The sequence below is a fragment of the Saccostrea echinata genome, unplaced genomic scaffold (genome assembly GCF_033153115.1).
Source record: "Saccostrea echinata isolate AGI-Se365-2 ecotype Australia unplaced genomic scaffold, CSIRO_AGI_Sech_v1 ptg000036l, whole genome shotgun sequence".
In the NCBI taxonomy this organism is placed as follows: domain Eukaryota; kingdom Metazoa; phylum Mollusca; class Bivalvia; order Ostreida; family Ostreidae; genus Saccostrea; species Saccostrea echinata.
In genome coordinates, this window is record NW_026889785.1 from 7,591,142 (window position 1) to 7,606,265 (window position 15,124).

The window sequence follows — 15,124 nt, forward strand, 5'->3', positions numbered from 1 at the left end:
ATAATTTTGGTGTATTGAAATTAACGACTGAAGTTTTGAATTAATCAACTTTTCTATAATAAAATGAATTTATATGGGGAAAAAAGACCCCTGCTTTTTTAACAAAAAATTTCCACGTTACCTTCAATGCAAAATGTCAAATGGCGAGTACCTCCATTGGATTTTAATTTTATTTGCTCATGTTTGTCTTTTCCTTTCATAAACCACCTTATCTCAACTCTTAAGTTTTTTTACATTCTTGTTTCCCTGTAATATCTGTCAACTTTCGTTGGGTCTCTCGATTTTTGTTTTTTTTCTCTGGTTTGTTTCTAACTCTTTCTTAAGGTTGTTTAGTAGAATTTTTGTCAGTTTATTTGGCTGCAAAGGCTCTTAATGCTATGCGGTCCCCAAATTGAATGATTCCAAATTCTTTCAACTCTTCATATGTCATTGCAGAAACCATATTTACATCAATTTGGAAAGAAAGAGATATTATACAATAAACCATAAGATTGATATTGTTGTAAGAATGTATATCTTAATACATGCAGACTGTTTATATAAAATGTTCCAAAGAGAAATGATTTTGTAATTAACAACATCCTCAGGTACTTTTATCAAGTATGGAGATTTACATATTTATGATTGGGTCGGGTGAGGTGATTCTGCTCGAAAGAATCTTTTTACATTCATTTTTTTTTAATATAGAGTTTACTAAACACGCCGGAGATGCACTTCAGCAACCTGAGAAGATGGCCCTGCCACTTCCCCAACCTGTGTAGATTTTTCCTAAGGAAAAGCTTGGACAACTTTGAGCGATAGCTATCATCAGGATCTTCCTTAGGAAAAGCTTGAACAAACTTAAGTGACAGCTGTGTATGACCAACAGTATGTTCCTAAGTAAAAGCTTGACAAATGATAGCTGTGTATGACCATCAGGATCTTCCTTAGAAACGGCTGCGTATGACAATCAGGATCTTCCTGAGGAAAAAGTTTGAACAAACTTAAGTGATAATTGTGTATCCAACAGTATCTTCCTAAGGAAATACTTGAACAAACGTTAGTGATAGCCGTGTATAAATATTAGGATCTTGCTGAGGAAAAGCTAAAGCTAAAATCAACAATTATTTTACAAATCATCTATTTGCAGAAATTATAAAAATAATTAAAAGTAAGCTCCAGAGATAAACACTGATAAACGAAACCCCGACAATCATGCCGTGTACATGTTCATTCGCCGACTAAATATTTATGTACATGTAAGCATTGAGAATTGTTTATTTATTTATTTATTTGTAAAAATATCTATTTTTGATCTATTGATTTTAAAAACATCTTTACATAATTAGCTGTAAACATCTAAGTACGGTTTATCACAAAATATCACGCTATTTGACGAGAACACAATATTGTACGACTTACTATATTGCTTATTTCCAAGCGATAATTAGTTCGTTCTGCTTTCAATTAAGTAAATCGCGCTTCATTTATTTTAGTTGGATTAAAAAAAAACAGACAAGCGAAATGCTTGTATAACAAATAACATTCCGATAAAAACTTACAAAACGAAATTTACACGTTTCTTAACGCACGATCACGCACGATTAAAACCGCAAACGATTGAGCCTGATACACGCACGATCTCGCACGTTACACGAACGATCACGCACGTTACACGAACGATTCTACACGATTGGTTTGTCAACAATAACGTTGCAGCCACTGTATGCCCCACATTTTAAAAACTTTAACCTTTGTCATAACTTCTTTTTTTGTTATTGCTTGGGCTTTCATTTTTCACAGGTATATTCATTGAGAATAAGCCCTTTCTTTGGGTAACAAAATTTTTCACCCCTTGACCTTTGAGTTTGACTTGCATTTGAAAAACTTCAACCTTCACCAAAGCTGTCATCAGTGTTTCACAAACACATCTTGTGTTTTTTTTTTTTTGCGATAGTCCAATTTTTGCTTTCTTTACAAGCAGTTTAAATAGATTGCAAAATAATAAACTTGCATGAAATTGTCCCCATGCAGGTGTTTACCACATAGACTACATAGATAACTCTGATAAACCACTGGGAGAATTGCAAAAGAAAGGACTACACAAATAAAGAATAATGGTGTATTAGAAAATTCTGCAAAAATTTGCGACACGCAGGAAAAAAACCTCTTGAACAATATTATATTCTGTGGAGTGAAGAAAATTTGATTTTAATTTTTCTATGAGCAACATTATACAAGCAAGTAAAATCCAATTGTTGTAATTTTATTTTTTGCAGGTGGTCGAAGAGAACATTTATCCATTGCTAATATTTTACAATTTGTAACTGGAGCTGATGAGGAGCCAGTTCTAGGGTTTCAAATACCACCTACTATTCAGTTTCCAGAAGTGATTAACTCCTTAATTCCAACATGTGATGTTTTATACAGTCCTGAATTTCCTGTACTTGTTTTCATGCAGTATTCTTGGTTCATATTTCATACAAATTAATAAATAAAATTATTTCAGCAATCTTACCCCATGTTTTTAGAGGGAAATATCCATTTTTACATAGACTTGGTGTCAACTTTCTTCATTGTTTATTTTTCATATCATTATACATTATGTGTAAATTACTGTTAAGTTATTCTCATCAAATTTTTGAGGTCTGTTTTGCCTGTCAATTAACAGCATTGTTTCTGTGTACTGTGCCTGTACATGTAAATATATTAATATGGGTCTCTTGGTCAGGCTGATCGTCATTCTGTCTATAACATTATTCCTGCTAGTTTGCATTGAAAGTTTACTAGATGACTCCTTATGACTCAATGAATACCGCTATTGATTTTTTGGTCAAAATTCAAAAATCAAGGCCATAAATCCATATACTGGGGGTATGAAATGGTTTCCAAGTGATATATAGTTTCCTTTGAGTTTTTAAATGAAACTTAAGATAATGTCTCTATAACTTGTAGAAGAGCTTTATTAATTTTGAGGCTAAAAGATCTCAAGTCAAGGTCACAAATTCATGAATGCATTAACTAAAATTTCTTTTGTTTTTTACACAGAAATAGCAGCAATGAAATCCCAGCACTAGCCTCCACCATGTAATTACATAAAGTCTTATGTTTTTAAAAGTAGGGAAAGGGGCATAAATTGTAAAATTCATATCCCCTCATGGGGGTGTAAATTTGGGGTAAAAACTAAAAAAAATTATGCAATTCTTAAAAATCTTTTTGTCTACTTCTGGACATCTAGCAGACACAAACTGATTTATGATGAGTAAAGAAGCTTCTACCAAAATTACGAAATTTATGATCCCCTGGATCAGGGTGTTCTGGTGTTAGGGCTGGGCCATTTTGATCATACATGTATATTGGAAAATTTAATACATTGGTAATTCTTTAAAAATCTTCTCAACTTGTGGAGGTCTAGCAGGTAAACTGATTAAATAGTTAGGATGAGCAAGGTAGTCTATACCAAAATTGAGAAATTCATAGCCACCGTTTATGGGTTCTGATGCTGGGGGGGGGGGGTTATTTGGTGAAAATGCATTTATATTTTTATTATGTTCGCATGTTAAGAAAACTATTGGAGTATGGGACAACATATTACAAATATGAGCCATATCATCTTACACTTGCCCCCACTTCTGTTTTTGCTCAACTGAGCCAAAGGCTCAAGTGAGCTTTTCTGATCAAAATTTGTCCACTGTCTGTCGTCTTCCTCATAAACTTTTCAAATTTTCATCTTCCTCTCATGAACCACTGGGCCAATTTCAACCAAACTTGCCACAAAGTATCCTTGGGTAAAGGGAATTCAAGTTTGTTCAAAAGTAAGGACACACCTGCTTCCAAGGGGAAGTAATTAAGATTTCATAAAAAAATAATGGCATCATTTAAAAATCTTCTTCTCAAGAACCAGTATGCTTGTAAATATGAAACTTATGTGGAATCATTGTGAGGTAGCGTAGATTTAAATTTGTTCAAATCATGACCCCTGGGGATAGGGTGGGGCCACAATGGGAGATCAAAGTTTTACAAAGGAGTACATAGGAAAAATCTTATAAAATCTCCTTCTTGAGAACAGCAAAGCTGTGATTGGTAATATTTATACTTTTCAGTACTGAACTGATTAATTTCCTGCTTTTTCCCAGCCAAAGTGCTCAGGTGAGCGATGTGTCCCAAGTGTCTCTTGCCATTAATTGTTTAATAACTTGAATACTCTTTAGATACCTTCATTAACCTAGTAATTTTTATTCATGCATGATGACAATTTGATAATGCACAGGACAGTGCCTCTCCTCCCCCATGACCCTACCCAATGTTTCACAAATTTTACAATATCTTGAATACTCAGTAGTGTTTAGATCATTTATCTCTCTATCCATGCATCATAACCAATGAAATACTACGTAGGACAGTAGTGTAATTATTGTATTGCATTTCTATGGATTCTTATACTCGGGTGACTTTTAAGGACAATAGGCTTCTTGTTCTGGACGCAATGTATGCCGCAAACATGCTACATATTACATTGTTCTGTTCAAAAGTTTTATTTTATGTTAAAATACATCAGATAATGTATTCTGGTGAAAATTAATGTATTTAATAAGTTCTTTATTATGATTATGCTCATGACCATTTTTTTAACACAGGAATGCATGCACAAATTAATTTCAAACCACTGAATTGTCTTTGAGAATGAATAAAATGTCAGAAAATTTATTGTTGTGTTTTGTACTGTGGATATTTGCATTGAAGGTTCATTGAATATGGTTAATTTTATTGATGATTCTTTATGATTTGAAGAGACTTCATGTACATATCTATCCCAAAATTTGTTAAGTTCCCTGTTCTTTGCACTTCATTATCAAGCTGCTCTTTACATCCTGCAGTGATGATACCACTAGACACAGAAGAAATAATTGGTCTCTCGTCTTCATCATTATTGTCAGCTTCCAGAACAAAGCCTTCTGTTCCATAATTGACATCAACAAAATCTATACCTGTAGGATTTTGAAGTTGTCCTGCATCCCATAAACCACGTGGGGATGATTTTGTTGTTCTCATTCTATGTGTAGCCCAGGCCTTTTCCAAGATTTTCAGCTTTTCGTTTATTTGTGGAACAAATATATAATAATAATAATAATAATAATAATAAAATTTTATTTAAAGAAGGTAACCTGGTTAGTGCATGCACTATTCTTCCCCAGGGCCTTCTATATATCAATTACAAAGATAAACAAGTACACATGTAAATATACAATTCAACATAAAACAGATATAGTCTTAAGGAATTACAATCACAAAATTATGAATAGAGTGTCCATGTCTGGTAATATGTACATACAACTAACAATCACATTGTAGATAGGATATCAAAATCTTACTGTGCTCAAATAATTGTACGACAGCTGATAATGTAATTTTCTACATTACACTTAAATGCTCGTAGAGATTGAGAGAGTCTTATGTGCTGGGGAAGTTTATTCCATAGGTGCACACCTGAGTACTGAAAAGAGGTCTTGAATAAGTTTGTACGGAACTTAGGTAATTTAAGGTCATAATTAGTTTCAGATCGCAGGTTATAAGAGGCTGAGGAGTGAAATTCAAATAAATTACAAAGATATTCGGGAGTCATTCCGCTGAAAATTTTGTATAATAATATGTATTTGTATAGATCAACTAGCTCATAAACTGTTAACCATCCAAGTTTCTCAAACAGTGGTTTAGAAGAAGAATCAGGACTTGCGTCAAGAATAATCCTGGCTGCCCTTTTTTGTAATTTAAATAGTCTGCCCATGTCCTGCTTGGGGGCATTACCCCAAATAGTCAAACAATAGTTAATAGATGGTAGAATATAAGCATTGTAATATAGTTATTTTTCGTAAACGTCACTTCCGAGATAATGTGAATAGTACTGCGCAGCCGCCAAGTCATTGAACTGCAAGTAGCCGGAGCGAGTAGACGTGGTCTTACTTGCTCGATCATTATTGATATATTTTTACATATTGACGAGGTCAATATACTCTTAGAACTTTTTCAGAGTTCATTATCGTTTCTGACGTGGTCAGATCAGTTTTCGGGGGCGATTTTGTCTGACGTGGTCAGATATTTTTTCATCGGTTTTGAAAGTTCAAACCACGTGCGTCATGGCGGACGTTCCTAACCCTGACGATGATAAAGCACCGGTCAAGGGAAAGAAAAAAGCCCCGAACAAATCATCGTCTTCGGAGAGAACACCGTCTAACTTACGTTCGTCGTCGAGTTCGTCGACTTCGACTGGCACTTCCACGTGTTCTCGTGGTCATGGCGGAGGACATGATAGTTCCGCGCCAAATAACGAGAATGAGATTCTCAACATATTAAAAGCGATTCAAGAGAATCAAAAGAAACAAGACGATCGTATGACAGAGCTAGAAAATCTGTATGATTATGATTACCAAGAATATGAAGATCGTCAGGACGATACCCCGGACGAACCGGGTACTTCCGGTGAAGCGGCTTCGAGGAAGCGCGCATTAAACGAGATTCTGACTGATACGGAAAACAAGTACGTCAATGCCGGTAAGAAACTTAAAGTTAAAGAGACTTGTGATAAACCGATTGATGATGAACTAGCTAATCTCGTGACAGATTGGTTCCGAGAGGGAATCGAGGAAGAACGATATAATGAACTTCTGAAAACGACAAATCGTCCTGAAAACTGTTCAGCATTAGTGACTGTGAAAACTAACCAAATGGTTTGGGATTTTTTGAGCCCAACTACAAAATCTTCCGATAAGAAGATGCAAAATGTTCAGACTTCGTTGATCAAGGGTGCTTGTGCACTCACTAAAATTACTTATTTGCTCGGTAAGTGTGACAATCCCGAGATTTTAGACCTTTTGGGAAATGCTATGGAATCATTGGCATTGCTGGGGCATGCCAACAGACAGTTGTGTATGTTGCGTAGAGAATTTATGAAACCTGATATGAAGGGTGAATATACTCACCTTTGTAGTCATAATTTAAAGTATACAGACTATTTGTTTGGTGACGATGTCCCTAAAACTGTAAAAGACATCACAGATTGTTCCAAAATCAGCAACAAAATTGGTATCGGATATAGAGGGAGCTTCCGTGGTCGCTTTATGAGGGGACGATCACGTGGACGCTTTGTCCGAGGAGCTGCAAGGGGTCGTGGATCCTACTCGAATGCTGCATCCTTCTCATCTGATTCAAAAAACTACCAACGAAGAGGCTTGCAGAGTCGCCTCCAGAAGTAGTTGAAAAGGTATGTGAATATAGAGCAGGTGTACTAAAAAATTTCATTTCTGAATGGAAAGAGTTAACATCAGATAAAAGTATATTAGATATTGTGAAAGGTTGTCATTTGGAATTTAAAGATGATAAAATTCCTGTACAAAATTCAAAACCTTTTGAGCCACGTTTTAGTTCAGCTGAATCATGTGTGATTGACAAAGAAATTGAATCTTTATTAGATATGAATGTAATTGAAGAATTGTCTGAAAATGTAGACCTTAGTGATGGTTTCATTTCCACTGTTTTCACTAGACCTAAAAAGAATGGCAGTTATAGAGTCATTTTGAACCTGAAAGAATTTAACAAAAACATTGTGTATCACCATTTTAAAATGGATACTTTTGAGAGTGCTCTTGATTTAGTGACTCAAGGTTGTTATTTTGCTAGTGTTGACTTTAGCAATGCATACTATAGTGTCAGTGTGGCAGAGGAACATAGAAAGTTTCTTAGATTCATATGGAAAAATAAGATTTGTCAGTATACTTCTCTCGCTCAAGGGTTAGCTAGTGCACCTAGACTCTTTACAAAACTACTGAAGCCTGTTTTTGCAACACTTAGAAGATTAGGACATGTCATTATTGGGTATATTGATGACTCGTTACTGATTGGCAATTGTAATAAAGAGTGTTTAGATCATGTTTCTGAAACTTTAGCCCTAGTAGAGAGTCTAGGGTTTGTAGTCAATTATGAGAAGTCTGTTCTCACACCTAGTACAAAAATCATTTTCTTAGGAAATGTTATTGATTCTGAATTGATGATAGTTTCTCTTACTGAAGAAAGAAAGGAATCTATTTTAGAGGCATGTAAAAAATTACAAACAAAATCAAGAGAAAAAATTAGAGAAGTTGCAAAGGTCATTGGATTGGTCGTGGCTAGTTTTTCAGCAGTAGAATTTGGTCAGCTGTTTTATCGTGATATGGAAAGAGCAAAAACTGATGCACTTGTACAATCACAACATGACTATGATGCTTTCATGATTATAATAAAAGAAATGAAATTAGAATTAGATTGGTGGATTTCTAATATTTCTTCATCAGTTAGAAGAATTTTGCATGAACCCTATGATCTTACAATAACTTCTGATGCTTCTCATCTTGGATGGGGTGCTGTTATGAATGAATTGAAATCAGGGGGTAGATGGACAACAGATGAATCTGAAAATCATATCAATTACTTAGAATTATTAGCCTGCTTTTTTGGGTTAAAGTGCTTTTGTTCTGATGTAACAAATAAAAATGTCAAATTATTTATGGACAATACCACAGCTATTTCCTACATCAATAACATGGGTGGTATTAGTTCTAAAAAATGTGATAAACTTGCAAAAGAAATTTGGCTATGGAGTATGAATAGGGATCTGTGGTTAAGTGCATGGCACATTCCTGGTAAAGATAATTTGATAGCAGATATGATGTCGCGCAAATTTGATGATCAAATAGAATGGATGTTGAGCAAATCTGTGTTCCATAAAATTGTTTTAAGATGGGAACAACCTGAAATTGATTTGTTTGCAACAAGGTTGAATAAGCAGATTGATGTATATTGTTCTTGGCATCCAGATCCAGATGCCCGTTATGTTAATGCATTTAGTTTTTCATGGGCAAACATTTATGGTTATCTTAATCCTCCTTTCAGCCTCATTGGACGTGTGGTGAGGAAGATTTGTCAGGACCAAGCAGAGTGTGTACTGGTGGCTCCAGTGTGGCCAACACAGCCGTGGTTCAATCGTGTGTTAGAAAAACTGGTGGATCATCCGGTGATTTTACCTGTGATGGACAATCTGTTGACACTTCCAGGCACAGATGTGCAGCATCCTCTGAAAGACTCGTTAGTGCTGATGGCATGTCGATTGTCCGGTTGCAGTACCAAAAACGAGGAATTTCTCATCAAGCAGCCTCGATCCTTTTGGCATCATGGAAGTCGGGAACCAAGAAACAATATAAAACATTTTATACGAGATGGTTTCAGTACTGTAGTGAAAAATCGATTGATCCATTTTGTACAACTATAGAAACTGTTATTGAATTTTTAGCACATCTTTTTCGCCTAGGTTTAGGGTATAGTGCTATTAATACTGCCCGAGGGGCTTTATCTTCTGTTGGACTGATTTTTGATGGGTTTACTGTTGGATGTCATCCACTTGTTATACGATTTATGAAGGGTGTTTTTAATTTGAGACCATCAAAATCTCGATATGTACATACTTGGGATGCATCTATTGTTATCAAGTATTTGAGAAAATTGTCACCTGTAAAATACTTAAGTTTGAAAGACTTGACACTGAAGTTAGTTATGTTAATTAGTTTAATTTGTGCAAGTCGAGTACAAACTATTTCATGCATGAAACTTGGTAATATGACGAGAAGAAAAAATGGCTTTGTTTTTACTTTTAGTGATTTATTGAAAACATGTAGACCTAACAGTAGTATGTCTGACATGGTTTTGAAATCATATCCTCCAGATAGGAGGCTTTGTGTATATATTGTTTTATGTGAATACTTATCAAGGACTGCAAGAATTAGAAATAAGTGTGATTCACTTTTTATCAGTTATGTACAACCACACAAGGAAGTATCAAGAGATACTGTTGCCCGTTGGATAAGAACAGTGATGTGTTCTGCAGGTGTTGATACTACTATTTTTAAGGCTCATAGTGTTAGATCTGCATCAGCATCTAAAGCAAAAGAGAACTTTGTTCCTGTCGATGATATTTTGTCCAAAGTAGGTTGGTCTAATGTCGAAACCTTCAGAAAGTTTTATGACAAACCTGTGCTGAATGATGATAAGTATGCAAATGCTGTTTTGAAATTAAAATAAAGAATTTGATTTCAGTTTGAAAAATTTTTTGTGTTGTGCGTTAAAGATTCACATTATCTCGGAAGTGACGTTTACGAAAAATAATTAGGAAATTAAACGAGACTTACCTTGGTAAAGGCGAAGTTTGATTCCAATTATTGGAGTAAATAAAAGGCACTGTAGAGATAAGGTGCCTCCCTCCCACCCTGCAGGTGGTGAATGTATTATTTGAAATTATTAGTGAAATGAATTTGGGTTTGATGTTTTGTTGCAAATCTATCAACCCAAAAAATTTTAGCTTTGAAGCAATGACTTGGCGGCTGCGCAGTACTATTCACCTTATCTCTACAGTGCCTTTTATTTACTCCAATAATTGGAATCAAACTTCGCCTTTACCAAGGTAAGTCTCGTTTAATTTCCTAATTTTCTGGTATGTAGGGGAAGAAATTTTGTTATCTTACGTAGAGTAAATAACTTATAGTTTATGGTTTTACAAACTGAATCAATATGATTTGCATACTGTAACTTATCATCAATATGTACACCAAGAAGTTTCTCAGTTTCAACCATTTCAATTGTTTTGTCTGAGGCATAAAGTTGTAAATTTGGATTATCTAGTTTTGATTTTCTTTGCTGTGTCCCCATTAGCATACATTTTGTTTTGTCTACATTTAATACCATTTGGTTTTGAGCACACCATTTCTCAATCTCGCAAAGATCTGAATTTAGTGTATTTTCTAAACATCTTGCATTATGATTATTAGAATACAGAGTTACATCATCAGCAAACATATCAATATTTGAATTGTTTACATGTAATGGAAGGTCATTTATGTACAATAAAAATAAAAGTGGACCCAAAATTGAGCCCTGTGGTACTCTTGCTGTGACGGGTAGAATATTGGAGACACATGTTCCAAATTTAACACACTGGGTCCTGTCGTAAAGATATGACTTAAACCACTTTATAGCTGTATGGTCAAATTTGTAATGGGTTAATTTCTCTAGAAGAATATTATGATTCACCAAATCAAATGCTTTACTAAAATCTATAAATGTAATACCGATTAGTTCACCACGATCCATTGCATTAAGCCAACTTTCTGTTAGTTTTGTAAGTGAAGTTTGACACGAATGGAGTTCTCTAAACCCCGACTGGGATTGTGTTAGTAGATTAAATTCATTAGTGAAATTTTGTATTAGCTTAGCTACATGTTTTTCTATCAATTTAGATATACTCGGTAGAATAGAAATTGGACGATAATTATTCGGGTCAGCTTTGTCACCTTTCTTAAAAATAGGTGTTACTTTGGCTTGTTTTAAATTTGTCGGGAAAATACCACTTACTATGCTAGCGTTAATAAGATGCGTTATAGGTTTACATATATATTTAGATGCGACTTTCAAAAGACGCGGTCCAAGAAAGTCAACGCCAGCTGATTTATTGATATTAATAGAATTTAACATGTTAAAAACTTTATTAGATGAATACTAAAAAAGGTTTCATCATCAAGCTTAAACCTAACAAAATTACGTAATATATTTGGATCATACTCATGTTTCGGCATTTCCAAAAGAAGCTTGTTTGAGACATCTGAAAAGTGGTTATTAAAAGTATTTGCAATATCCTGTAAATTATCAATAATTCCCCCGTTAGAAAACACATGAGATGGAGTTATATTCTTTGAATTACATGTTAATTGATTAAGATAGTTCCACATTTCTTTGGGATTTGAACTCTGTTCAATCGCTGTTTTAAAGTATGAAGATTTTGATTTATCTATAAGAAGACTAACTTTGTTCCGATAAAGTCTATAGTTTTCCGTATCTCCTTCTTTGTGGTAAGAGTCACGTAAGTGTCTAGCATCGTTTATTTCTTGTGTCATCCATTTAGGACGGATTTCACTCTTTACTCGTTTGGTTTTATTGGAGAGCTGCAATATGCAGATTGTCCAGTGGATTTAATATCCTGTTGTCCTCCATGTGATAGAATAATTTGTAAAAAAAAAAAAAAAAAAAAAAAAGGAAAGAACACTGGTATAAACGTCTCTCCACAGACGTTCAATTCTCTGATTGTGAACACTTTTACCTGTTAGCATGCTTCCTTTACCTGACCCTCTGTTAGAGATCATGTAATCCGCAATAGCTGAATTTTCCAAACCTTTGTCCGAACGCACTCTAACTGGTAATCCAAAACGAGAAACGCCATCACGAAAGCATTCTAAAAGTGTATCTGCTTTATTATTGTCCAGACATCTCAAGTAAATAACCATACGACTAAAACCATCAATGCCCCCTGCGATGACTAAATGCCAACGAATTAGTTTATGGTTGGTATCTACATGCCAAAGACGGTTAGGCCCTTTCACATCATACACCCTACGCCTTAAACGACCTTTTCTTCTGTCCTTTACACCCATTGCGTTGACACGATGTAGGCTTTCTCTAAGTCTCCATCGCTGTACATTAACACATTTTTGTTTCAGTATTTGACCTAAAATGTTCTCTCCACAATGCGGAAAACTTTCAGATGCATTCGTTACATGTTCGTCTAGTTCATCATCGCCCATCTCTGAAAAACTTTGTTTTGATATTCCAAATTTTCGCATTCTGCGATATACAGTACTCTCAGATATAGAAAGTAGTCTGGAAATTTCTGTTATAGTAAACCCATCATTAATCAGGTTTTGCATTATACTTCCTGGTATTACAAATTCTGCTGGACCACAACCAGTATGCTCCCGCTCAGGTGTCTGAAAACCGTAGGTGATGCATTCATTTCGGAGTTTAACCATATCCGCTTTGTTGCAAATTCCTAGACATAGCATTTCTTGGGACGACAATAACCCCACAATATCAGGAGAAATATTTTGCTCATGGAAACTCACTAAATGGTCTTCCATACCCAATCTTCTCAGAATTTCGTCCATTTCGTCAAAACTAGCCTTTTACTGATATCCAAATGGACATATTTGCAATTTTAGCACAATTTATCTATATGTTACCTGAAAGTGACTAAACAAAACGTATTTGACCATCCTATTATTGTAACAGTGCATGATATATACAAATAACTTACTGTATTGTACGAAAACGGCTTTAAGATATATAGTTTTGACAATGTTACATGAGCTTTTGGCTGCATGTTATATGTATAAATGTATGTATTATTTTAATTTGACTGCATAATAAAGCTTCTGTACTACATATTATATAAAGTGGACTTAATGATATAAAGAATAGACTACATATTATATAAAGTGGACTTAATGATATAAAGAATAGACTACATATTATATAAAGTGGACTTAATGATATAAAGAATAGACTACATATTATATAAAGTGGACTTAATATAAAGGATAGACTTAATGTTATAGGCATCAGACTATGTAGTATTTTAATTTGACAACATATTATAGCTTCTGTACTACATATTATATAAAGGGGACTTAATGATATAAAGGATAGACTTAATGTTATGTAAAATTGACACTATGATGCATATTTTTTACTACATATTATATGAAGTGGACTTAATGATATAAAGAATAGACTACATAATATATAAAGTGAACTTAATGATATAAATTCTGTACTACATGTTATATAAAGTGGACTTAATGATATTAATTCTGTACTACATATTATATAATGTGGACTTAATGATATAAATTCTGTACTACATGTTATATAAAGTGGACTACATGTTATATAAAGTGGACTTAATGATATTAATTCTGTACTACATGTTATATAATGTGGACTTAATGATATTAATTCTGTACTACATATTATATAATGTGGACTTAATGATATAAAGAATAGACTTAATGTTATGTAAAATTGACGCTATGATGCATATTTTGTACCCTTAAGACAGCTATGGCGTTCCATAGGGGAGTGTTTTGTCTATTTTTTAATATTTTCATGTCTTTAGAATTTATGGTGTAATATAACGTCTGTTAGACTGAGTGCAATACGAATTTTTATTGAATGTGTTTAAGTACAAGCTAATTTTCGGTGTTCGTGCCGCCATACTGTCACGGCGAGTTTTTACTCCCTGTTGAATGTTCGTAATCCACGGTGTAAGTAGTTTAAAGTTTTTTTTACACATTGTTTATTCTTCAGATTATGTTATCGCTTACCTATATCTCTAATGTCAGCTATGCTAATTAATGCAGTTCTGCATAATTTTAGCTAATGTTTGTGCCATGTGCTTAAAGTATGGCGTGCTATTCATGTCATCATTTATAGTCGATAGTAATTAAGTCTGTATTTCTCTTAAAAATATATTTTATGAATGGAATTTTATACAGTTGGTAAAAACGAGGTAAATTATTGACAAATAAGTTGATGAAACAAGAATATCAGCTGTCTCGTTTAAAGTCATCATTTCGTAAGTTCTATGGTCGATACAATGACCTTGTCAGCAAATACAATGTATCATTGAGTCAAATGCTGACTGACGTTTTTATGCCCCCGGATCGAAAGATTCCGGGGTTACATTGTTTTTGTCCTGTTTGTCTGTGTGTCCGTTTGTCTGTTTGTTTGTCTGTCTGTCTGTTGTCAACTTTAACCTTGCCCATAACTTTTGATTGGTTGGAGCTATGACTTTCATTTTTCACATGTGTATTCCTTGTGACAAGACCTTGGGTACCATCATATTTGACCTTATGACCTTGACCTTGGAGTTTGACCCACTTTTGCAAAATTTTAACCTTGGCCATAACTTTTGAACAGTTGGTGCTTAGGGTTTCAAACTTCACATGTATATTCCTTGTGACAAGACCTTCCTCTGGATATCAACCACTTTGACCCTTTGACCTTGACCTAGGAGTTTGACCTACTTTTGAAAAACTTTAACCTTGGCCATAACTTTTGAATGGTTGATCCTAGGGCTTTCATAATTCACATATGTAATCCTTCTGACAAGACCTTCCTTTGGATACCAACCACCACTTTAACCTTTCGAGCTTGACCTAGAAGTTTGACCTACTTTTGAAAAACTTTAACCTTGGCCATAACTTTTGAATGGTTGATCCTAGGGCTTTCATAATTC

At 34.4% G+C, this 15,124-nt stretch overlaps 1 protein-coding gene across 1 annotated transcript; it reads left to right on the plus strand.

The window, feature by feature from the left end:
• The first annotated feature begins 5,838 nt into the window (after positions 1-5,838).
• LOC133199891 (uncharacterized) lies at positions 5,839-8,984 on the plus strand. The gene is made up of 2 exons (XM_061335701.1): positions 5,839-7,237; positions 8,902-8,984. The coding sequence occupies exon 1, from the start codon at positions 6,114-6,116 to the stop codon at positions 7,227-7,229; it is 1,116 nt and encodes a 371-aa protein (XP_061191685.1). The 5' UTR covers positions 5,839-6,113; the 3' UTR covers positions 7,230-7,237; positions 8,902-8,984.
• Positions 8,985-15,124: the final 6,140 nt, after the last annotated feature.

Bases quoted from the DNA above. Each gene is read 5' to 3' on its own strand.
- LOC133199891 (XM_061335701.1), top strand. From the start codon at position 6,114: ATGGCGGACGTTCCTAACCCTGACGATGATAAAGCACCGGTCAAGGGA.